The 25,082-nt window shown below is 39.3% G+C and overlaps 1 protein-coding gene across 2 annotated transcripts; it reads right to left on the bottom strand.

Moving 5' to 3' along the window:
• Positions 1-19,072: 19,072 nt before the first annotated feature.
• Positions 19,073-24,705, bottom strand: LOC149717458 (myosin regulatory light polypeptide 9-like). Of its 2 annotated transcripts, none has more exons than XM_089838874.1 (8): positions 24,572-24,705; positions 23,317-23,353; positions 22,521-22,610; positions 20,979-21,054; positions 20,228-20,329; positions 20,075-20,153; positions 19,422-19,470; positions 19,073-19,275 (listed from the first exon to the last, which is right to left on the bottom strand). In XM_089838874.1, exons 2-8 carry the CDS (start codon positions 23,317-23,319, stop codon positions 19,174-19,176), a joined length of 501 nt encoding a protein of 166 aa, XP_089695000.1. In that variant the 5' UTR covers positions 23,320-23,353; positions 24,572-24,705; the 3' UTR covers positions 19,073-19,173. The 2 variants fall into 2 exon arrangements, with proteins under 2 accessions (XP_089695000.1, XP_089694999.1); XM_089838873.1 differs by lacking the exon at positions 24,572-24,705 and adding an exon at positions 23,425-23,498.
• Between the last annotated feature and the right edge of the window lie 377 nt (positions 24,706-25,082).

Raw genomic sequence — 25,082 nt, forward strand, 5'->3', positions numbered from 1 at the left:
ATTAATTCTGGTTTGACAAGGTAATTATAGATGGTTTACACACATGGAGGATTCATACCATTTGCAACAGGAGGCCGGGCTACCTGGAGGACAAAAGCAGACGAGTTTTTTTCCTCGTATTTAGCTTGAATAATATCATTAAAACCCAATTAAAGGAAAACGGTTTTAAAGTTATTAAAGTTGATTAGTTTTTGAAAGTGAACGCTTGGGTAATGATGATATTAAACACTAATTAGGTAGCGTTGCTGATGAATTTATCAATTGGAGTGTTATCGAAACGTTTAGTTTAATCTAAGGCGATTAAAGTTAAGTTTGAAGGTGTAAGGGTAAATTAAATTCTATCCGCAACGCTATGGTAATTACTTGTGGCAGTCCAATAGTTTAAAGTTGGCTCTTAACTAGTTAAGAATTTGTTTAATTCAAATGGACCATTGTGGACGACCCGTATCTACGCTCATCGCTGTGGATCAACTTGGGTCAACATGGCTCAACGATTCGACTTCATTGGTGTGGATCAACTTGGGTCAACTATACGACGTCATCTTTGTGGACGGAGCCTCCGAAATGAACTAGGCCCATGCGTGTGGCGAAGCGAGAATATTTTTTTAACTAATTTAGTTCGCCGTGTTTTCCCGCTTGGGGGCGCTTACAGGGCCGTAAAATAAACAAAGTTCAACCCCGTGACCCTGTCGACTGCTTAAGTATTGTGGATAAACACTAGTCAAACATCGTCTGCAGCTAGATCATCGTAATTCAGGTTGTAAAAGTTTATTTTTTATTAATTTTGGTTGGTAAAGTGTACTCTTGGAAATGTGTTAGGTTAGTGTCCAAGCCTCACTATATTCAATCTTTATTGTTTTACGCGAAGTAGGCTAGGATAAGGCCTAACGCGATAGCGACACTTAATATATATAAAGACTCTGATGTATTCTGGTGACACTTGTAAATGGCGTAATAGGCGTATTTCTTGTTTTAAAATGTAGGAATTGTTAATTAGGAAGTAGTCAATCGGCACGCGAAGATAAAACCAGAGTAGACGTTGGGTTCGGGGATTGGAACTGTCCAATGTTTAGAGGAAGTTTAAAGTGGTCAATTTCTGGCTTTCTGGAGCTTATGTTTATCGAGGGGGGTATGTTGGTTAGGCTTAAGGACATGATGACAGTTGAAAAACTGTAGGGGACATAATAAATAAGTTGTGGTCGTAACTAGGCCGTTAGCTTAGGCGCTTGTAGTTTTACCAATGTAATATCAATACGTATGGCAAGTGGGGGAATGGTATATTGTATATTGATGTTCTGTTTCGCTGTTGTAGTTGTTTTGGGGTGAAACTGAAAGGACATTTTTTTTGACCAATTGGCTGTGATTTACTAACAGCTTCCTGCTAGCAAAAAGGTTAGCGTAGAGGTTTTCGACGCCGAGAGCCGCGGTTCTAATCCTCTAGTTGAAGTATTTTCTAGTTAAAAAAGTCCGTAACGTTTTAAATTCACAGTATAATTTAAAACACTGAGCATGACGTAACGTCGGTGACTAAGTGGTTAGCACCGTGGTCTGCCACGCCACGTTCTCCGGTTCGAACCGTGACTATACCCAAACTTTTCAACGGTTCATTTGGCATTATTATTGAAGTTCAATTTATAACGCGATTGAGGTGGCTTACGATGCGACGCGTTAGGTAGTGTCTCTGCTCACCATACCGTGGGCCCCGGTTTGATTCCCGCCGGTGGAAGTGATATTTATGTAAAAATCTGACCTCTTTTGATGATGCATTGAAGTTTAATTTATAACGGAGGTTAGGCAACGAAAGAGGTGGCGTGGTAGGTAGCGTGCCAGTAAGCCACGCAGCGAACCCCGGTTCGAAACCCGGCCAGGAAGTAGGTACTTATTTAAAATCGTGCCTCTTTTAAATGGTACCTCGCGCTTTGTTATATTCAAGTTGAATTTATCACCCTGGTTATGCCAGTGGTGTGGTGGCGCAGTTGGTTAAGTCGTCGTTGTACACACCACGGGCCCGGGTTCGAGCCCCGGTGACTGAGATGAGTTGGCGTCATCTCCTAGTCCTGCCTAAACATGGGAAGTCGGTGAACGGGGGGGCGGGCCCCCCCCCGGCATTTTTTTTCGATGAATTTCAATTTTGTTTTAGTTTTTACTAACTAGCTTACCCACCACCCCCACTACCTTTAATTAGTTAAGCTAGTAAAAAAACTAAAACAAAATAGAGGAGACAATACATCGTCGAAAAAAAATGCCGGGGGGGGGCCCCACCCCCCCGTTTGTCTCCTCCTTCATCTTCTCCTCCTCGTCTCACCTCCTGTCTACCACACCACATCTGAATTCTGACTTCCCAGAGGCAGGATTACGAGATGACGCCTACTCATCTCAGTCATGATTTTTTGTTTCGTTTTCTTGAAGGCCCTCGCCTTCACCGGGGTTCGAACCCGGCTCCGTGGCGTGTATATCGACGACGCTACCAACTGCGCCACCACGCCACTGACATAACTAGCGTGATAAATTCAACTTGAATAGAACAAAGCGCGAGGTACCGTTTAAAAGAGCCACGATTTCCACTTAAAAGCATTTTTCACGCCGGGATTCGAACCGGGGTTCGCGGTGTGGCTTACTGGTACGCTACCTACTGCGCTACGCAATTCGTCGGTACAGCCCGTGTTATAAATTAAACTTCAATGCATCATTCCAAAGAGGCCAGATTTTAATATAATAATCAGTGTTTTAAATTATACTGTAAATTTAAAACGTTACGGACTTTTCTAACTAGAAAATACTAGAGGATTAGAACCGCGGCTCGCGGCCTTGAAAACCTCTACGCTAACCTCTTTGCTAGCAGGAAGCTGTTAGTAAGCCGAGCTCAAACTATACGGTACCATATACAATTAAGGTTCGCTAGTACCAAGAGCAAATATAAATAAAAATGAAAAAAAAAAATTACTTCCACCCCCTATCAAAATAATTTTAGAGTGGAACTCATAATCATGATCGGACGCGCAGCCCAACGTTTTGGGCTGGAAACTGAAGTCTTAATTACGTGTTCACGCGTGTTCCTGATTGATTCTTCCTATACCCTGGTTCTGCTGATTTTTTCGAGAGAAGATATTTAATTTCTTATTGATATTCAACGCTTTAATAACAAGACAGGCCCTTGGCGTTTACATTTTTCAACGGGGAACCCTTTGAAGCCGATCCTCTCATCAAACACCAAGTTTTCTCCTTGACGGCTGACAGCGAAGTGAATGACATTTTAGATACTTGAGCGCGATTAAATATGTTGCGTGACGTAAGCATTGCCTTATCTTATTTACATAGTCTTATCTAAAGCCTATTATTGGTCTACTGATAACCTATTTACGCGTGTCACGTGCTCTGATGGTCCATTTTACCATACGCCGGACGAGCGCCTCCAAGTATAGCAAAAACCGATGCCTAATACCAAAAGTTAATAATTACATCATCATCATCGTAATAATAGCAATAGTATATAGTGAAAGAATAAAGAAATACACTTTTGAAACAGGGTGCCTACACGAGGGCGAGGGAGGGAGTGCAACTCATAATCATGATCGGACGCGCAGCCCAATTAGTACAGGGTTTCGATCCTTTACCCGTACTATACCAAGACAAGCCCTTGGCGTTTACATTTTTCAACGCAACTCTTTGAAGCCGATCCTCTCATCAAACACCAAGTTTTCTCCTTGACGGTTGACAGCGAAGTGAATGACATTTTAGATACTTGAGCGCGATTAAATATGTTGCGTGACGTAAGCATTGCCTTATCTTATTTACATAGTCTTATCTAAAGCCTATTATTGGTCTACTGATAACCTATTTACGCGTGTCACGTGCTCTGATGGTCCATTCTACCATACGCCGGACGAGCGCCTCCAAGTATAGCAAAAACTGATGCCTAATACCAAAAGTATTAGACTAAGACTTTTGTGATTTGAAAGAGAAAAACATAAGATGACGCCAGCCAGCTGTTTAGAGTCTCGATGAAACGACTGGCGTACGAACGTTTGTGAAAGGCTGGGGCCGCCTATGTCGAAATTTCAGTAAGGCCGGGTTTCAGTAAGCCGAACTATAGGGGAAACGTTTATAACGCATTTGCTACACTCCCCTGTAGAACCTCTACCCGCAATACATCAGTGTACGATATTTTTCTTAAAATTCGTACGAGTTAAATTTTATTATCAAATTGAATCCCAAAATACGCTCTACATACATTGATTAAATACGTAAATGTTTGCAATGTTTAAGTGGGAAACTTTCAGATTGCAAAAATACGCCCTAAGATAGTTAAACTGAGTTTGCCAAGTGACTTTAAAGTCGATTATCCGAATCATTTCAGTTACTTTTCCAGCTGATTCCATTTGGTTAAATTCAAAGTGATTGTAGTGGGATATGCCGCCCCATTTCAAGGAAGCCTGAATCTTATAACAGATGCTAAGCGTCAGAACGCGTAGCGCGGTAGGTAGCGTGCCAGTAAGCCACGCAGCGAAACCCGGCCAGGAAGTAGGTACTTATTTAAAATCGTGCCTCTTTTAAATGGTACCTCGCGCTTTGTTATATTCAAGTTGAATTTATCACCCTAGTTATGCCAGTGGTGTGGTGGCGCAGTTGGTTAAGTCGTCGTTGTACACACCACGGGCCCGGGTTCGAGCCCCGGTGACTGAGATGAGTTGGCGTCATCTCCTAGTCCTGCCTAAACATGGGAAGTCAGTGAACGGGGGGGCGGGCCCCCCCCGGCATTTTTTTTCGATGAATTTCAATTTTGTTTTAGTTTTTACCAACTAGCTTACCCACCACCCCCACTACCTTTAATTAGTTAAGCTAGTAAAAACTAAAACAAAATAGAGGAGACAATACATCGTCGAAAAAAAATGCCGGGGGGGGGGCCCCACCCCCCCGTTTGTCTCCTCCTTCATCTTCTCCTCCTCGTCTCACCTCCTGTCTACCACACCACATCTGAATTCTGACTTCCCAGAGGCAGGATTACGAGATGACGCCTACTCATCTCAGTCATGATTTTTTGTTTCGTTTTCTTGAAGGCCCTCGCCTTCACCGGGGTTCGAACCCGGCTCCGTGGCGTGTATATCGACGACGCTACCAACTGCGCCACCACGCCACTGACATAACTAGCGTGATAAATTCAACTTGAATAGAACAAAGCGCGAGGTACCGTTTAAAAGAGCCACGATTTCCACTTAAAAGCATTTTTCACGCCGGGATTCGAACCGGGGTTCGCGGTGTGGCTTACTGGTACGCTACCTACTGCGCTACGCAATTCGTCGGTACAGCCCGTGTTATAAATTAAACATCAATGCATCATTCAAAAGAGGCCAGATTTTAATATAATAATCAGTTCCACCGGTGGGAAACGAACCGGGGTCTTCGGAACGCTTCTTGACGACGCAACCCACTGAGCCACAACACTACCTGTACTATTAGCTTAGTAAATTCAACTTGAATATAACAAAGCGCGAGGTACCATTTAAAAGAGTTACGATTTTAAATAAGTACCTACTTCCTGGCCGGGTTTCGAACCGGGGTTCGCTGCGTGGCTTACTGGCACGCTACCTACCACGCCACCTCTTGTGTTGCCTAACCTCCTGTTAGTAAGCCGAGCTCAAACTATACGGTACCATATACAATTAAGGCTCGCTAGTACCAAGAGCAAATATAAATAAAAATGAAAAAAAAAATTACTTCCACCCCCTATCAAAATAATTTTAGAGTGGAACTCATAATCATGATCGGACGCGCAGCCCAATTAGTACAGGGTTTCGAGCCTTTACCCATACTATACCAGGACAAGCCCTTGGCGTTTACATTTTTCAACGGGGAACCCTTTGAAGCCGATCCTCTCATCAAACACCAAGTTTTCTCCTTGACGGCTGACAGCGAAGTGAATGACATTTTAGATACTTGAGCGCGATTAAATATGGTGCGTGACGTAAGCATTGCCTTATCTTATTTACATAGTCTTATCTAAAGTCTATTATTGGTCTACTGATAACCTATTTACGCGTGTCACGTGCTCTGATGGTCCATTTTACCATACGCCGGACGAGCGCCTCCAAGTATAGCAAAAACCGATGCCTAATACCAAAAGTTAATAATTACATCATCATCATCGTAATAATAGCAATAGTATATAGTGAAAGAATAAAGAAATACACTTTTGAAACAGGGTGCCTACACGAGGGCGAGGGAGGGAGTGCAACTCATAATCATGATCGGACGCGCAGCCCAATTAGTACAGGGTTTCGATCCTTTACCCGTACTATACCAAGACAAGCCCTTGGCGTTTACATTTTTCAACGCAACTCTTTGAAGCCGATCCTCTCATCAAACACCAAGTTTTCTCCTTGACGGTTGACAGCGAAGTGAATGACATTTTAGATACTTGAGCGCGATTAAATATGTTGCGTGACGTAAGCATTGCCTTATCTTATTTACATAGTCTTATCTAAAGCCTATTATTGGTCTACTGATAACCTATTTACGCGTGTCACGTGCTCTGATGGTCCATTCTACCATACGCCGGACGAGCGCCTCCAAGTATAGCAAAAACTGATGCCTAATACCAAAAGTATTAGACTAAGACTTTTGTGATTTGAAAGAGAAAAACATAAGATGACGCCAGCCAGCTGTTTAGAGTCTCGATGAAACGACTGGCGTACGAACGTTTGTGAAAGGCTGGGGCCGCCTATGTCGAAATTTCAGTAAGGCCGGGTTTCAGTAAGCCGAACTATAGGGGAAACGTTTATAACGCATTTGCTACACTCCCCTGTAGAACCTCTACCCGCAATACATCAGTGTACGATATTTTTCTTAAAATTCGTACGAGTTAAATTTTATTATCAAATTGAATCCCAAAATACGCTCTACATACATTGATTAAATACGTAAATGTTTGCAATGTTTAAGTGGGAAACTTTCAGATTGCAAAAATACGCCCTAAGATAGTTAAACTGAGTTTGCCAAGTGACTTTAAAGTCGATTATCCGAATCATTTCAGTTACTTTTCCAGCTGATTCCATTTGGTTAAATTCAAAGTGATTGTAGTGGGATATGCCGCCCCATTTCAAGGAAGCCTGAATCTTATAACAGATGCTAAGCGTCAGAACGCGTAGCGCGGTAGGTAGCGTGCCAGTAAGCCACGCAGCGAAACCCGGCCAGGAAGTAGGTACTTATTTAAAATCGTGCCTCTTTTAAATGGTACCTCGCGCTTTGTTATATTCAAGTTGAATTTATCACCCTAGTTATGCCAGTGGTGTGGTGGCGCAGTTGGTTAAGTCGTCGTTGTACACACCACGGGCCCGGGTTCGAGCCCCGGTGACTGAGATGAGTTGGCGTCATCTCCTAGTCCTGCCTAAACATGGGAAGTCAGTGAACGGGGGGGCGGGCCCCCCCCGGCATTTTTTTTCGATGAATTTCAATTTTGTTTTAGTTTTTACCAACTAGCTTACCCACCACCCCCACTACCTTTAATTAGTTAAGCTAGTAAAAACTAAAACAAAATAGAGGAGACAATACATCGTCGAAAAAAAATGCCGGGGGGGGGGCCCCACCCCCCCGTTTGTCTCCTCCTTCATCTTCTCCTCCTCGTCTCACCTCCTGTCTACCACACCACATCTGAATTCTGACTTCCCAGAGGCAGGATTACGAGATGACGCCTACTCATCTCAGTCATGATTTTTTGTTTCGTTTTCTTGAAGGCCCTCGCCTTCACCGGGGTTCGAACCCGGCTCCGTGGCGTGTATATCGACGACGCTACCAACTGCGCCACCACGCCACTGACATAACTAGCGTGATAAATTCAACTTGAATAGAACAAAGCGCGAGGTACCGTTTAAAAGAGCCACGATTTCCACTTAAAAGCATTTTTCACGCCGGGATTCGAACCGGGGTTCGCGGTGTGGCTTACTGGTACGCTACCTACTGCGCTACGCAATTCGTCGGTACAGCCCGTGTTATAAATTAAACATCAATGCATCATTCAAAAGAGGCCAGATTTTAATATAATAATCAGTTCCACCGGTGGGAAACGAACCGGGGTCTTCGGAACGCTTCTTGACGACGCAACCCACTGAGCCACAACACTACCTGTACTATTAGCTTAGTAAATTCAACTTGAATATAACAAAGCGCGAGGTACCATTTAAAAGAGTTACGATTTTAAATAAGTACCTACTTCCTGGCCGGGTTTCGAACCGGGGTTCGCTGCGTGGCTTACTGGCACGCTACCTACCACGCCACCTCTTGTGTTGCCTAACCTCCTGTTAGTAAGCCGAGCTCAAACTATACGGTACCATATACAATTAAGGCTCGCTAGTACCAAGAGCAAATATAAATAAAAATGAAAAAAAAAATTACTTCCACCCCCTATCAAAATAATTTTAGAGTGGAACTCATAATCATGATCGGACGCGCAGCCCAATTAGTACAGGGTTTCGAGCCTTTACCCATACTATACCAGGACAAGCCCTTGGCGTTTACATTTTTCAACGGGGAACCCTTTGAAGCCGATCCTCTCATCAAACACCAAGTTTTCTCCTTGACGGCTGACAGCGAAGTGAATGACATTTTAGATACTTGAGCGCGATTAAATATGGTGCGTGACGTAAGCATTGCCTTATCTTATTTACATAGTCTTATCTAAAGTCTATTATTGGTCTACTGATAACCTATTTACGCGTGTCACGTGCTCTGATGGTCCATTTTACCATACGCCGGACGAGCGCCTCCAAGTATAGCAAAAACCGATGCCTAATACCAAAAGTTAATAATTACATCATCATCATCGTAATAATAGCAATAGTATATAGTGAAAAAATAAAGAAATACACTTTTGAAACAGGGTGCCTACACGAGGGCGAGGGAGGGAGTGCAACTCATAATCATGATCGGACGCGCAGCCCAATTAGTACAGGGTTTCGATCCTTTACCCGTACTATACCAAGACAAGCCCTTGGCGTTTACATTTTTCAACGCAACTCTTTGAAGCCCATCCTCTCATCAAACACCAAGTTTTCTCCTTGACGGCTGACAGCGAAGTGAATGACATTTTAGATACTTGAGCGCGCTTAAATATGTTGCGTGACGTAAGCATTGCCTTATCTTATTTACATAGTCTTATCTAAAGCCTATTATTGGTCTACTGATTACCTATTTACGCGTGTCACGTGCTCTGATGGTCCATTCTACCATACGCCGGACGAGCGCCTCCAAGTATAGCAAAAACTGATGCCTAATACCAAAAGTTAATAATTACATCATCATCATCGTAATAATAGCAATAGTATATAGAAAAAGAATAAAGAGATACACTTTTGAAACAGGGTGCCTACACGAGGGCGAGGGAGGGAGTTCGAGGGAAGAAAAACTTGAAACTATAATTCACTCGAAACTATAATTCACTCGAAACTATAATTCACTCGAAACTATATAATAATAATATTGCTATATTTCTGCGCTGGGAAATCAAGTTTTGGTTTAGAGCTTAAGTTGTTACAGTATCAGGAAGAAAGACTGAATTGGTCTTGAAAACTAATAATTAGTAAGCATTGCCTTATCTTATTTACATGTGGCAAATTTCTTCATGTATTAGATGTCAGTAAATACGTAACTACGAATACAGCGCTCCTAGCGGCAAATTTCTTCATGTATTTGATGTCAGTAAATACGTAACTACGAATACAGCGCTCCTAGCGGCAAATTTCTTCATGTATTTGATGTCAGTAAATACGTAACTACGAATACAGCGCTCCTAGCGGCAAATTTCTTCATGTATTTGATGTCAGTAAATACGTAACTACGAATACAGCGCTCCTAGCGGCAAATTTCTTCATGTATTTGATGTCAGTAAATACGTAATTACAAACACAGCGGCCCTAGTGGCAAATTTCTTCATTTTTTAGAAGTCAGTAAATACGTAACTACGAATACAGCGCCCCTAGTGGCCAATTTCTTCATTTATTAGATGTCAGTAAATACGTAACTACGTAAACAGCGCCCCTAGCGGCAAATTTCTTCATTTATTAGATGTCAGTAAATACGTAACTACGTATACAGTGCCACTAGCGGCAATTTATGAACCATCTATTGCTTACACGAATGTCTAGGAGAATTCAATCATGTTTTAGATGTCAGTAAATACGTAACTACGTAAACAGCGCCCCTAGCGGCAAATTTCTTCATTTATTAGATGTCAGTAAATACGTAACTACGTATACAGTGCCACTAGCGGCAATTTATGAACCATCTATTGCTTACACGAATGTCTAGGAGAATTCAATCATGTTTTAGATGTCAGTAAATACGTAACTACGAATACAGCGCCCCTAGCGGCAAATGTCTTCATGCATTAGATGTCAGTAAATACTCTACTACGTATACAGCGCCCCTAGCGGCAAATGTCTTCATGCATTAGATGTCAGTAGATACGTAACTACGCACACAGCGCCTCTAGCGGCTAATTTCTTCATGTATTAGATGTCAGTAAATACGTAGCTACGTACACAACGCCCCTAACGGCAAACTTCTTCATTTATTAGATGTCAGTAAATACGTAAATACGTACACAACGCCCCTAGTGGCAAATTTCTTCATGTATTAGATGTCAGTAAATACGTAACTACGAATACAGCGCTCCTAGCGGCAAATTTCTTCATGTATTTGATGTCAGTAAATACGTAACTACGAATACAGCGCTCCTAGCGGCAAATTTCTTCATGTATTTGATGTCAGTAAATACGTAACTACGAATACAGCGCTCCTAGCGGCAAATTTCTTCATGTATTTGATGTCAGTAAATACGTAACTACGAATACAGCGCTCCTAGCGGCAAATTTCTTCATGTATTTGATGTCAGTAAATACGTAATTACAAACACAGCGGCCCTAGTGGCAAATTTCTTCATTTTTTAGAAGTCAGTAAATACGTAACTACGAATACAGCGCCCCTAGTGGCCAATTTCTTCATTTATTAGATGTCAGTAAATACGTAACTACGTAAACAGCGCCCCTAGCGGCAAATTTCTTCATTTATTAGATGTCAGTAAATACGTAACTACGTATACAGTGCCACTAGCGGCAATTTATGAACCATCTATTGCTTACACGAATGTCTAGGAGAATTCAATCATGTTTTAGATGTCAGTAAATACGTAACTACGTAAACAGCGCCCCTAGCGGCAAATTTCTTCATTTATTAGATGTCAGTAAATACGTAACTACGTATACAGTGCCACTAGCGGCAATTTATGAACCATCTATTGCTTACACGAATGTCTAGGAGAATTCAATCTGTTTTAGATGTCAGTAAATACGTAACTACGAATACAGCGCCCCTAGCGGCAAATGTCTTCATGCATTAGATGTCAGTAAATACTCTACTACGTATACAGCGCCCCTAGCGGCAAATGTCTTCATGCATTAGATGTCAGTAGATACGTAACTACGCACACAGCGCCTCTAGCGGCTAATTTCTTCATGTATTAGATGTCAGTAAATACGTAGCTACGTACACAACGCCCCTAACGGCAAACTTCTTCATTTATTAGATGTCAGTAAATACGTAAATACGTACACAACGCCCCTAGTGGCAAATTTCTTCATGTATTAGATGTCAGTAAATACGTAACTACGAATACAGCGCTCCTAGCGGCAAATTTCTTCATGTATTTGATGTCAGTAAATACGTAACTACGAATACAGCGCTCCTAGCGGCAAATTTCTTCATGTATTTGATGTCAGTAAATACGTAACTACGAATACAGCGCTCCTAGCGGCAAATTTCTTCATGTATTTGATGTCAGTAAATACGTAACTACGAATACAGCGCTCCTAGCGGCAAATTTCTTCATGTATTTGATGTCAGTAAATACGTAATTACAAACACAGCGGCCCTAGTGGCAAATTTCTTCATTTTTTAGAAGTCAGTAAATACGTAACTACGAATACAGCGCCCCTAGTGGCCAATTTCTTCATTTATTAGATGTCAGTAAATACGTAACTACGTAAACAGCGCCCCTAGCGGCAAATTTCTTCATTTATTAGATGTCAGTAAATACGTAACTACGTATACAGTGCCACTAGCGGCAATTTATGAACCATCTATTGCTTACACGAATGTCTAGGAGAATTCAATCATGTTTTAGATGTCAGTAAATACGTAACTACGTAAACAGCGCCCCTAGCGGCAAATTTCTTCATTTATTAGATGTCAGTAAATACGTAACTACGTATACAGTGCCACTAGCGGCAATTTATGAACCATCTATTGCTTACACGAATGTCTAGGAGAATTCAATCATGTTTTAGATGTCAGTAAATACGTAACTACGAATACAGCGCCCCTAGCGGCAAATGTCTTCATGCATTAGATGTCAGTAAATACTCTACTACGTATACAGCGCCCCTAGCGGCAAATGTCTTCATGCATTAGATGTCAGTAGATACGTAACTACGCACACAGCGCCTCTAGCGGCTAATTTCTTCATGTATTAGATGTCAGTAAATACGTAGCTACGTACACAACGCCCCTAACGGCAAACTTCTTCATTTATTAGATGTCAGTAAATACGTAAATACGTACACAACGCCCCTAGTGGCAAATTTCTTCATGTATTAGATGTCAGTAAATACGTAACTACGAATACAGCGCTCCTAGCGGCAAATTTCTTCATGTATTTGATGTCAGTAAATTTGTAACTACGTATACAGCGCCCCTAGCGGCAATTTATGAACTATCTATTGATTACACGAATATCTAGCAGAATTTTATCATGTTTTAGATGTCAGTAAATACGTAGCTACGTGCACAGCGCCCCTAACGGCAAACTTCTTCATGTATTAGATGTCAGTAAATACGTAACTACGTATACAGCGCCCCTAGCGGCAAATTTCTTAATGGATTAGGTGTCAGTAAATGTGTAACTACGTATACAGCGCCCCTAGCGGCAATTTATGAACTATCTATTGCTTACACGAATGTCTAGCAGAATTTTATCATGTTTTAGATGTCAGTAAATACGTAATTACGTACACAGCGCCCCTAGTGGCAAATTTCTTCATTTATTAGATGTCAGTAAATACGTAACTACGAATACAGCGCTCCTAGCGGCAAATTTCTTCATGAATTTGATGTCAGTAAATACTTAACTACGTATACAGCGCCCCTAGCAGCAATTTATGAACTATCTATTGCTTACACGAATTTCTAGCAGAATTTTATCATGTTTTAGAAGTTAGTAAATACGTAACTACGTATTCAGCGCCCCTAGTGGCCAATTTCTTCATTTATTAGATGTCAGTAAATACGTAACTACGTAAACAGCGCCCCTAGCGGCAAATTTCTTCATTTATTAGATGTCAGTAAATACGTAACTACGTATTCAGCGCCCCTAGCGGCAAATTTCTTCATTTATTAGATGTCAGTAAATACGTAACTACGTATACAGCGCCACTAGCGGCAATTTATGAACCATCTATTGCTTACACGAATGTCTAGGAGAATTCAATCATGTTTTAGATGTCAGTAAATACGTAACTACGTGCACAGCGCCCCTAGCGGCAAATGTCTTCATGTATTAGATGTCAGTAAATACGTAACTACGTACACAGCGCCCCTAGCGGCAATTTATGAACTATCTATTGCTTACACGAATGTCTAGCAGAATTTTATCATGTTTTAGATGTCAGTAAATACGTAATTACGTACACAGCGCCCCTAGTGGCAAATTTCTTCATTTATTAGATGTCAGTAAATACGTAACTACGAATACAGCGCTCCTAGCGGCAAATTTCTTCATGAATTTGATGTCAGTAAATACTTAACTACGTATACAGCGCCCCTAGCGGCAATTTATGAACTATCTATTGCTTACACGAATTTCAAGCAGAATTTTATCATGTTTTAGAAGTCAGTAAATACGTAACTACGTACACAGCGCCCCTAGTGGCAAATTTCTCCATTTATTAGATGTCAGTAAATACGTAACTACGTAAACAGCGCTCCTAGCGGCAAATTTCTTCATGTATTAGATGTCAGTAAATACGTAACTACGTATTCAGCGCCCCTAGCGGCAATTTATGAACTATCTATTGCTTACACGAATGTCTAGCAGAATTCTGTCATGTTTTAGATGTCAGTAAATACGTAACTACGAATACAGCGTCCCTAGCGGCAAATTTCTTCATGTATTTGATGTCAGTAAATACGTAACTACGTACACAGCGCCCCTAGCGGCAATTTATGAACGATCTTTTGCTAACACGAATGTCTAGCAGAATTCTATCATGTTTTAGATGTCAGTAGTTACGTAACTACGTTTGAAGCTCCCCTAGCGTCAAATGTGTGAATTCTTAATTATCCGTTCATAACTAGTAAAATAATAACAACACTAGCCCCTAAGTTACCCACAATCCCAATCCCGTTTAAAATCGCTAACAAGTTTTTAGTGAGTAGCCCCTCGATGATTACTCGTAATCCAGACGCAACCATTAATCCCCATCCATTTTAAATCACCAATGAATCCCTATCCTTCTTTAAAGCATAAATAAAAATCAGCAATAAAAGAAAATTTTCATTAGTGAATAGCCCCTCGACGCGCGGCCTTTAACAGTGCTAAAGTGAATACCGGGAACCTGTAATTAACCCATATTCCCAATCCATTTTAATCTAATTAATCCATTTTAAAATCCTATATATGCCTGTAACTCAATTGACAAGAAAAGTAATAAAAAATGAGATTCATTAAATTGACGAACAATTTATTTATTCTATAGTACATTTATGAAGTATAAACAAAAGTATATAGATATAAAAACAAAAAGTAAACTTCGTTGAAACTTGCTCGCGTCGTGTGATATGAGAAGCCCTCCTTTATCACTGAATGGCGTCGACCCCGTCCCCTCTGCTTGGCACTGGGAAGAAGACGTCAATAAGCTCATGATGCAGCAGATGCTTGTTTTTTGCTGTGAAATTAGAAAAGTTCATTTTTAACTCATTATCGACATAAACACTAGTATTAATACTTGGAATGCTGTAATTAGCAATTTAATTTTAAACTGAAACTCAGTAACAAATATCAGAAGTTAATGGGGTTGTTCGACCCCCCCCCCCCCACCACCACCACCACCACCTTCCTTCTTTTTTACCCAACCGCAAAGCTAAGTTCTGTCAGAGGAAGACCGTCGTTTGCCCCACGGTATGGAAAGCCCCTTTAATATCCTGAGAAGTATAATACTCGACGCGTACTCGAAACCATCTCCCTTGTTAGTTTAAAGAATTAACTAGGCCTAACCCACAATCCGAACAACTAAGATACATATTTTTAGCGATATTTGAGAAACCAAATAATTTAAATTTTAAACTAAATCCTGTATGGTACCCGTGTTTTTTCCCCAAGGAAAATAGTAATCTGTGGAAAATAGCTATAGGTAATATAACGCTACCAGTTTTAGCTTCAAGATTGTACAACCTTAGTCCTAAATGTCCATTCTGTGAGAAAAAGCTAGGGAATATCAAACATATTTTTTAACTGTGGAATAACGCAGATATTTCTAACTAATATCATAACTTTTATAGTATATTTTAGCCCAAACACAATAAAACAGCTTAGACACACAATAAAACAGCATAAACACAATAAAACAGCATAAACACAATAAAACAGCTAAGACACACAATAAAACAGCATAAACACAATAAAACAGCATAAAAACACAAAAAAACAGCATAAAACACAATAGAACAGCATAGAACACAATGAAACAGCATAAACACAATAAAACAGCATAAAACCACAATACAAGAGCATAAAACCACAATAAAACAGCATAAAACCTCAATAAAACGACATTTAACAGCATAAACACACATTTAACAGCATAAACACACATTTAACAGCATAAACACGCATTTAACAGCATAAACACGCATTTAACAGCATAAACACACATTTAACAGCATAAACACGCATTTAACAGCATAAACACACATTTAACAGAATAAAACACACATTTAACAGCATAAACACACATTTAACAGCATAAACACACATTCAACAGCATAAACACACATTTAACAGAATAAAACACAATAAAACAGCATAAAAACACAATACAACGTGTAGTAGTTTGTAGGCAATTTCACACGTATCTGAAACTAAGGCCTAGAGGTCCGTGCACTCGAGCTAAAAAAACTCGCAATTTTAACATAAATACCAGTTCCTGGCCCGGAATTCGAACCCCGGTCTACTGTGTGGGTCACAAGGACGCTACCTATCGCGCCACATCTTTCTGTGCAGTACCTGTTCTAAATTGAACTTGAATATCATTTAAAAAAAGCTACCACTTTAATATAATTATCACGACGCTCGCCGGGATTCGAACCCGGGTTGCTAGTGTGTGTCACAAGCACGCTACCTATCGCGCCACCTCTCTATGTGCCGATTTACTGTTATAAATTAATGTTGAATAGCAATGCACAAAGTATCATTTAAAAAAGCTACAGTCCTAATACAAATATCACATCGCTCGCCGGGGTTCGAACCCGGGTCTGCAGAGTGGGTTACAAGGACGCTACCTATTGCACCATCCGACCGGTAGCATTATTCGCGTGAAAGTACGTTATTTCCGAAACAAGAGGGTAATATAAAGTAGGGTATATCTCGTCTCCCTCAAGGTGATTTTTTCCATAATGGTTAAATCTTTTAATTGTGACGTTATGTCTATTATTGATCTATTGTTTAGTCTAATGTTTTATCAGTTAAAAAAGTAACCTTACAGTGTTGTATAAATAGCCATGTTTCTAATCTATTGTTACGCATTCCTAGTAGTTAATGAAGATATTTTAAATCTACTTATTTACGTGTGCTCAATCAAGTAACAAAACATGGTGTCAGAAGTCGGTCTTTTCTAGTCGGTTTTTTCTTTCGGGTCCGTATCCTTCCAGTCGCGTACGCGCCCCTATTACTTAGACATCTCGCTATCAGAATCATGCAAGCCGCCGCCGTACCTACAACGCCTCAAGTCTCGACGTCTTTTCACGTTGGCACGCCAGCGCCTTTCAACTTCACGTGTCCACATGACTGGCCGAAATGGATATGTTGCACCATGCCGGAAAGCACAATTTGGTAATCATTGATCAGTATTCCAAATTTATCGAAGCAGACCCGATGGAAGACTAAACTACCGAAACCGTCATCAACATAACTAAAGAGGTTTTCACACGGCATGGCATCCCGGAAATAGTTCGAAGTGACAACGGCACCAATTTGTCAGCCACCAGGACCAGGGAATTTGCTGACTATGCAAAGGCGTTTGGATTCAAATCGATCACAAGCAGCCCCGAGTACCCCCAAAGCAATGGATTTGCACAAGCAGCGGTGAAGGTCGTGAAAAATCTTCTCAAGAAATCACAAGGACTTCTAGCGTACAGATCCACTCCAATGACAAACGGATTCAGTCCCGCACAGCTACTAATGAACCGACGGTTAAGAACCAGGCTCCCAACAACGTCCATATCATTGAGATCACATATCCCTCCGCAAGCAGTTGTACGAGAGAAGGCACAATCCCACCAACAAGCCCAAAAACGAAATGTTGACCGTCACCATGGAGTGAAAGACCTGCCCGAATTGCAACCTGGAGTCAGGGTATGGATAATTGATATGCAAAGAGAAGGGACAATTATAAGAAAAGCGGAGGAACTGAGGTCTTACATAATTGAGACAACGAACGGCAACTTGCGAAGGAATCGTTTCCATCTAATCACCTTACCAGGCAGAAGAACAAATAATATATCGTTTTCGCTAAGTCCTCAGGTTTCTGATATTGGTCCAGAAGACATAAGCCCGAAATCAAACTCTACCATCCGGGATCCTGTCATACGTAGCGGCATTACGGAAGATCCTCCACCAGTCAACAGCCCAAGGAACAGAGACGTCCTTCAATCGAGACACAGACCACGCGGAACGGATGAAACAGAAGATATCTCCAGCCAAGACCGTTCTGACAATGTCCAAGTTGCAGCCACTCAACAACAATCAGCAGTCAGGAATGAAATACGCAATTACGGCACAAAAACAAGAAGCGGTCGCATTTCAAAACCATTGGTTAGATTCGGACAAATGGACCCAAGAATAATCTAACATAGATCAAGAAAAGGGGATGTGACGTTATGTCTATTGTTTAGTCTAATGTTTTATCAGTTAAAAAAGTAACCTTACAGTGTTGTATAAATAACCATGTTTTTAATCTATTGTTACGCATTCCTAGTTCATGCTTCATGTAGTTAATAAAGATATTTTAAATCTGCTTATTTATGTGTGCTCAATCAAGTAACAAAACGGTAATTAAATTGATCTTTAAAATGAACCTGATTTCGTTAATGAGACACAATTCCTTCACGCTAAACAATAGAACTTAGAAGGAAAGTACGTTATCTCCGAAACATGGAGGTAATATAAAATAGGGTATATCACGTCTCCCTCACTATGAAATCTTGATATTATACATATCACGTGACTTCTTACGTCACAAACTTATGGCGATTAGGCTGAAGGTAATTGAATGATCGCGTCATGTGACTTCTTACGTCACAAACTGTCAAGAACACTGAAATAAAACTTCGTTCTATTTCAATTTAACATAAAACTCGTTAACAAACTATAAAATACGTTCACCAACAATAGAAGCCGCTTTCTTAAGTGAGACCCTTTTTTGCCAATTATGATTGTAAATTTATGGTAATATAATGGCATAAAGGCTATCTACCGTGATATTAATGGTTTTATTTAACGCTGTTATTCATCTATTTTGATTAGAAGCTAGTTAATATAATAATTGGAAAAGGAATCGATTCACTTACAATATCAATCCATAACTTACTTCGAAGTGTCGTTTGTTATACAACTGTTCATTGTCGGAGTAGTTGTCCTAATTGTCGTGTCTGAAATTAAATTTCAATTTATACGAATACTGCGTATAGAATGCGGGTCGTTGACATTTATTTTTTAATGTTACTAATTTGTAACTTTTTTAAATCAGAAAAATTCAATTCGATTGTTTAATTGGCAACATCTTGTTGTAACACTTATTATAAAATATGTAACATCAACAATTGCAGTCAATATATTTTATCCATAGACAAAATTTATTCATCATCTTCAGAATGTCCGGTGATGATTTTGACGTATCCATCGATGTCAATGTTACCAGAGTTATCAACGGGAGCTTCTTTAAAAACCTCGTCAACCTGCAACGAGCGGAAAGCGGATATCATCATTTTTAACATTAACTGAAAAGTTCCCGTGGGAATTGCTAGGGCGACGGAAGGGACTTTATTTTGGATTATTACGCTTAACTAGGCTCCGATTAGGGAGTCACGCTATACAAACTTACTTCATCTTCCTTGAACCTTTCGCCAAAGGTTACCAAAGCTTTCCTTAACCTAGAAAAAAAAACAAGATACACACTCAAATTTGAAGGTTTAGCTCGCTGTCTTGCGTTTGAAGAGAAGTTAATAACTCCTAACCTGAGAAGTATAAGACTTAAGCATAGTGATCGTAACTTATTGTTCATATTAAAGGGATGAACAATGTGATATGTAACACCGTGTCAAGAACTACATTTTGAACATGTACCGTTTTCTGGATAAGTAATCGGGCTAGGTCAAGTGACTGTAATTCTTAATGCACTGATAGAGCTACGAACTTCACGCGTGTCCAGTAGAACTCAATTTGATGGATGATAGGCTGGATATTGGTCCCTCCCCTACATAAGGGATTGTACATCAGGGAGATGTTTGAACCTCTAAAGCTACATCCTTCCGTTATTGGGTTCTTTCAGGATCTTATGCACATTTCTTTAGACCCCCTTCCACGTAATGTGTCATAGGCAATTTTAACTACGGAAATAGTCTAAACAATAAATTGAAGCCACGTACTTCCCAGATAAAAGTCATTAACTTCTGGACTTGTTATAATAAGGCTTATTAACACACATAATTAAACTATTCTAAACCAACAACACAGTTTAAAGCTACGTTATCTCACTTTTCTTCGTGGATTTTTCCGGTTCCATCAGTGTCAAAGGTCTTGAAGGCGTTTCTGATGACATCTTCCGGATCAGTTCCTAAGAGAAAGACAAAATTCATTAAGTATTCGTATGAAATTACAATAACATTCTAGCGCTATTATAGAACTCACCTTGAATCCTTTCTCCGAAAATGGTTAAGAACATGGTGAAATTAATCGGGCCGGGAGCCTCAGAGATCATCCCTTGTAAATCGTCATCTTTCACCAATCTTCCTACAACGAGATGAAATATTTTCAAGTTAAAATCGTTCAAACCAAAGAAAATATCCAGAGGCAATTAAAATGTGCCGTTAACCAGTGTAAGTTCGTAAGATATGTTCCATAAGTTTGTCACTGGTTACAAACTGGAGCTTGTCATAAAGTGACGTATGACGTAGGTTATAGATTCTCTTAAAGCGACTCCTGGCGAGTAAGTCTCTCGCATTACGAAGTATAGGTAGTGTCATACTTATGGAACATACCTTATAAACTTATTATATTAGTTATACTAAGTTGAACTATAACTATTCAGATTTTGAAACGCCGGAAATGTAAAAACAATTGGATTGGTCGCGTAATTCCTGATAATTTGAATATTTTGGTTTTGAATTTGATAGAAATAGACGTTGGCTAAGTGATTCGAGTTTTATTCACTTTGTTGATTTTCGTGAAAAATTCACAGCTGTTGCCTATTACGCGAGAGAATATTAACATTCTGTATTCCCAAAGTTCATTAAAGGTCGAGACCTGAGAGCCGCGCAAGTTGTGTTATTGGTAAATAGAATTGCGTTTCTTTCAGTTAGCCAACAGCTCTCATTTTTACGCAAAAACATAAATTAATTCCATTTGTTCTTTACACCAGGTAAAATAAAAACTTCTGTACCTAATGAATCGAAAGTGGCTTTGAGGTCATTTTTGTCGATAAAGCCATCTTTGTTCGAGTCGATCAATTGGAATGCCTACAACAAATGAAGAAACGAAATTTAAAAAAAAAATTAAAATTAACTTTATGAATGGCATTTTTTGTTTCTGGGTTTCGATAATGGGTTTCGTAATGACAACTGCTAACGATCCAAATGACATTATCTCCAAAAATGGGGATTCTGAACTAGATTTATGGTAGATTACTATCAAACTGGCACCGTTGGAGAAAGATGTTTTTTTTTAATTTATATAGTTTAGTCAAGAAGCGATATCTAGTTTACTAGGGAGAAGCTATTAGAATTAGCCTAAGTATTCGTGCGCCATAGTTCCAGTCCCCCTTTCAAAATATAAGGGGGGACGTAAAAGGAGGCCGGGTTATTTCCCTCTCCTCAGTCGGATAATACGTAATTTTCGTCATTTGCGTCGCGCTGACGTAAGTTTTCAAGAACCTATGAGATGCTGGTTGTAATTTGGAGGCAGGGACTAAATCCGGACCTACGTTTGGACTGGAGATAAAGCTAGAAATGTGGCGAATTTATATCCTCTCCCTAGTAAACTAGATATCGCTTCTTGGGCTTCTTGGGCTTCTTGGTTTAGAGCAAGCATTTTCTATAAAATATGGGAAGCTAAGGCGTTAATTTTCATAATAAAGAAAGTAGCCTTGAACAGTGTCTAATATATCTTATTTTGCAATGGTTAAGTGAAGCAAACCTAATTTAGGGCAAATCAAAGACACTCAACAAGTGAAGAATTAATTCCATTTTGAGGTTCTAATGGATACAAAACTCAATAGAGTAATGGCATCTCGTGTTATTTTCTCATAGACGTTAATACGCTCAAATGCAAGGAGTTGTCATTACTCTACAGGTAAATACAGGCATACCGGAAGCTGAGAGGAAAACTCTCCAACCCGCAGCTCTCGACTCTTCTGTTTGAGATGCTTATTTCTGTATCTGGTCTTAGTTAGTCGGTAATGGCAACCCGTGCTAATTTCGCATAGAGCCAGAAGTATATAATACTTTTCTTCAAACCGGGGTAATTGTAACACGATTCTTCCCAACATAATTTTATATTTGGAGCAAAATTACTAAACCAAATCACATACGCGATAAATAGTTCCGTTATCGTTACTCTATTAGCGTTTAACTATTTGTCAAGGCGCATGCGCTTGTGCGTTTTTGTCCCACGTCAAGACAATCAAGGTTTGTGGGTTTATTGCTGAGGATTTAGTACCAAACAGTTATAGAATTCACCCCATCCATTTGTCTGAAGTTTGATGAGAAGGTGAGCAAACAAAAGGGTTCTTGAGCCTGGGAAGAATCATGTTACGTAACATAACTGAAGTATTAAGAGGATACAGAGTGTCATCCTTCTTCTATTATCCCCTTCTGATAGAACGTAATACACTCTAAGGTAAGGAGGGACCCGTCATTAATCTTTTCAGCAGGGAAGCAACCGATCATTTCCGGCTTTAAGGCTAGTAACAGAAATTAAATCTTACCTCTTTGAATTCGGCAATTTGATTTTGTTCAAACATGGCGAAGACATTGGAAGTCGCTCGTTGAGCCCTTCTTTTCGTCGAATCCTTAACCTGCGAATTTGCATTTGTTCCACAAATTATTTCATATTTCACTACGGTTCAGGGATATACAAAATACGAACAAACGCGCATTTAAACTATTTAATCCGATGCCGAATCAAAATAAGTTTTTTTTTCTTTGGAATTTTGAAGTCGAAAGTTTTCTTATGAACATATTTGACAATTTATTTTTTCAAAGTGTGTTTATTGATGGGCATACATAAGATAACACTGTACTTATTTTGTTTTTTTTGAAAATTTAATCCTTAATTTTCTTAACAAAAAAAATTAAAATAAGTTAATTAAAAATATTTTCTTATAATAACACAACGACCTATAGCCCTGTATTTTTCTTAAGAAATAATTAACAACCTAGGTTTGCTTTAACCTGTATCCTCAAGAAATAATTACACAAATCCCTGAGAGGCTTAGTTTGCCAAGAAATTAACATTCAAAAGGAGTATTTCCGTGAAGAAATTTTGTGGCAAATCAAGCCACTCAAGGTCTATATCTAACTAAAGTACAAAGACGTAATACGCGCAATATTGTACATTTTTAAAATATAATTAAAACATATTACTAATTTATCTAAAAGTACCCTGAAAAATTATAGAAATTTCTCACTTTTGAACCACTACAAATTTAATTTTTAAATTGCGAGTTAAAAGTGTTTAAAAAAATTGTTTGGTTAGTGGTAAGGATTAAATAAAAAACGAACCATTTTGAGTGGATATCCTTATTATTGATAGGCAAATCTGGAAGAGGATAACGGAAGAGGATTAATCCGGGATGGAGGCGCGAGAGTGTGGGACCAAGGAGAACCAACCGTTTCCGAAAAGTGAGCGGAATATATTCTTTTCCCCCTACACCCTCAACGATATTTTGCGGGAAACTAAATTTTCTTCAAAAAGAAAAGCGTTATGACTCCCTAAGCTCGGTAAGGCTTGGGTAAAACGGTATTTTTTCAAAGCCTGTCACCACCCACCCCATCCCTCCTACACTTCTTCCTTCTCTCGTGTTTATCCAGGCTCTTGAGCTTCCATTTTCTCTTCCACCCCCTCAAGGATCGAGTTGTGTCTTTCCATATTTGGAAGACAAGGAAACGCCTCCCAATATTTTGATATCGTTTTAGCTTATCAGTCTTTAACTGGATGATGAATTGAAATTTGTTATAAGAGTTGTGTTGAAATCATCCTGACATTTGATTGGTGTTAATTAAGGCATCATTAGGCTTAACGAATATAGACGCGTATTTTTCGTAACATCAACAAAATTAGGCCTAAAGCTCAAAATTTTGATTAATTGCGTCATCCTGATTAGTCGTTTTCGTTATGTTCATTTGAATTTTTCTTCAACAAAATTAGGCCTAAAACTAAAGATTTAGGGTGATGAATCAACCTAATTAGTTCTGATCATTAGGCTTAGCATATTAGACTTAACTTCCAGGGTTTAGTTATTTATGTGAATTATTCTAAGCTAAAAATTTAGAATAATAAATTTGGCAAATAATTAGTAGAATATTCTATTGTGTAACGGACTAGTCAAAACCTCTAACATACATCCCTTATTAATATTTATAGACTTTAAGGCTATTCGAATTTCGATCCCTTTAGAGTTTCTTAAGCCTTTGTCATTCCAGTTTCCCAGGTTTTCCCATAAGCCTTGGTCATATAGTTGGATCGCAATCTTGGAAAGACTAGACTTTTATCACGAGAAAAGTTATCTTTCTATGGGAAGATTTACTCGCTCTAAGATTGTAGTAAGAATTTTGAATAGTCTAAGATGGTGGAGGGGGGAAGGTAAAGATGACTGAGTCTCAACAGTCACCACCAAAAGAAGTCAAGCTTTCGGAAGAAGAGAGGCCCATCCTTAACTCGAAAGCAACCAATGGTTAAAAATAGAAAAGCGGCAGGGAATGTTCTTCCTAACTCGCAAAAATCACATAAGAGGGGTAAGTTTGGAAGCCTACTTACTATGGACTCTTCCAAGACTTAAAAATAAGTCTTCTTTAACTTTTCTACAGCTAACCGCATTTTTCTTGGCTCCATAATGGTTGACTACATCTTTTGAGTGGCTAAATTCAGTTAGGAAAGGATTTGCGTAAAAAGATTTAAAACTAGAAAATACTCTTACATTAGGCTTAAGAAATAGGCTTAGCGGTTACTGTAAAGGACGAGTATCGTGAAATATTAATAATTAAAGATAAATAAAGAATAAATAAAGATAAGAACGGAGCTGGAAATGACTTTAAAATCAGAAGCTGTAAGAATAGAATGAAAAGTAAAAAGGGTTATTAAAATTATTTCCACGAGGCTTGCCCTTAAGAGTGTGTTATAAAAGCCGATTGAAAACAGACCGTTATAATGGAAACCACTATGAATCCCCCATTATGAAGACTTGGTGTTTTTTATTGTAATATTTTACACAGGTTCTCGGTCCATATTAAAATGGTATAACGTCGATTTTTGTTAAATTTTTTTATTT

This window comes from Phalangium opilio, unplaced genomic scaffold (assembly GCF_054372755.1).
Source record: "Phalangium opilio isolate 3A_F unplaced genomic scaffold, DU_Popi_V2 ptg000003l_1, whole genome shotgun sequence".
NCBI lineage: Eukaryota > Metazoa > Arthropoda > Arachnida > Opiliones > Phalangiidae > Phalangium > Phalangium opilio.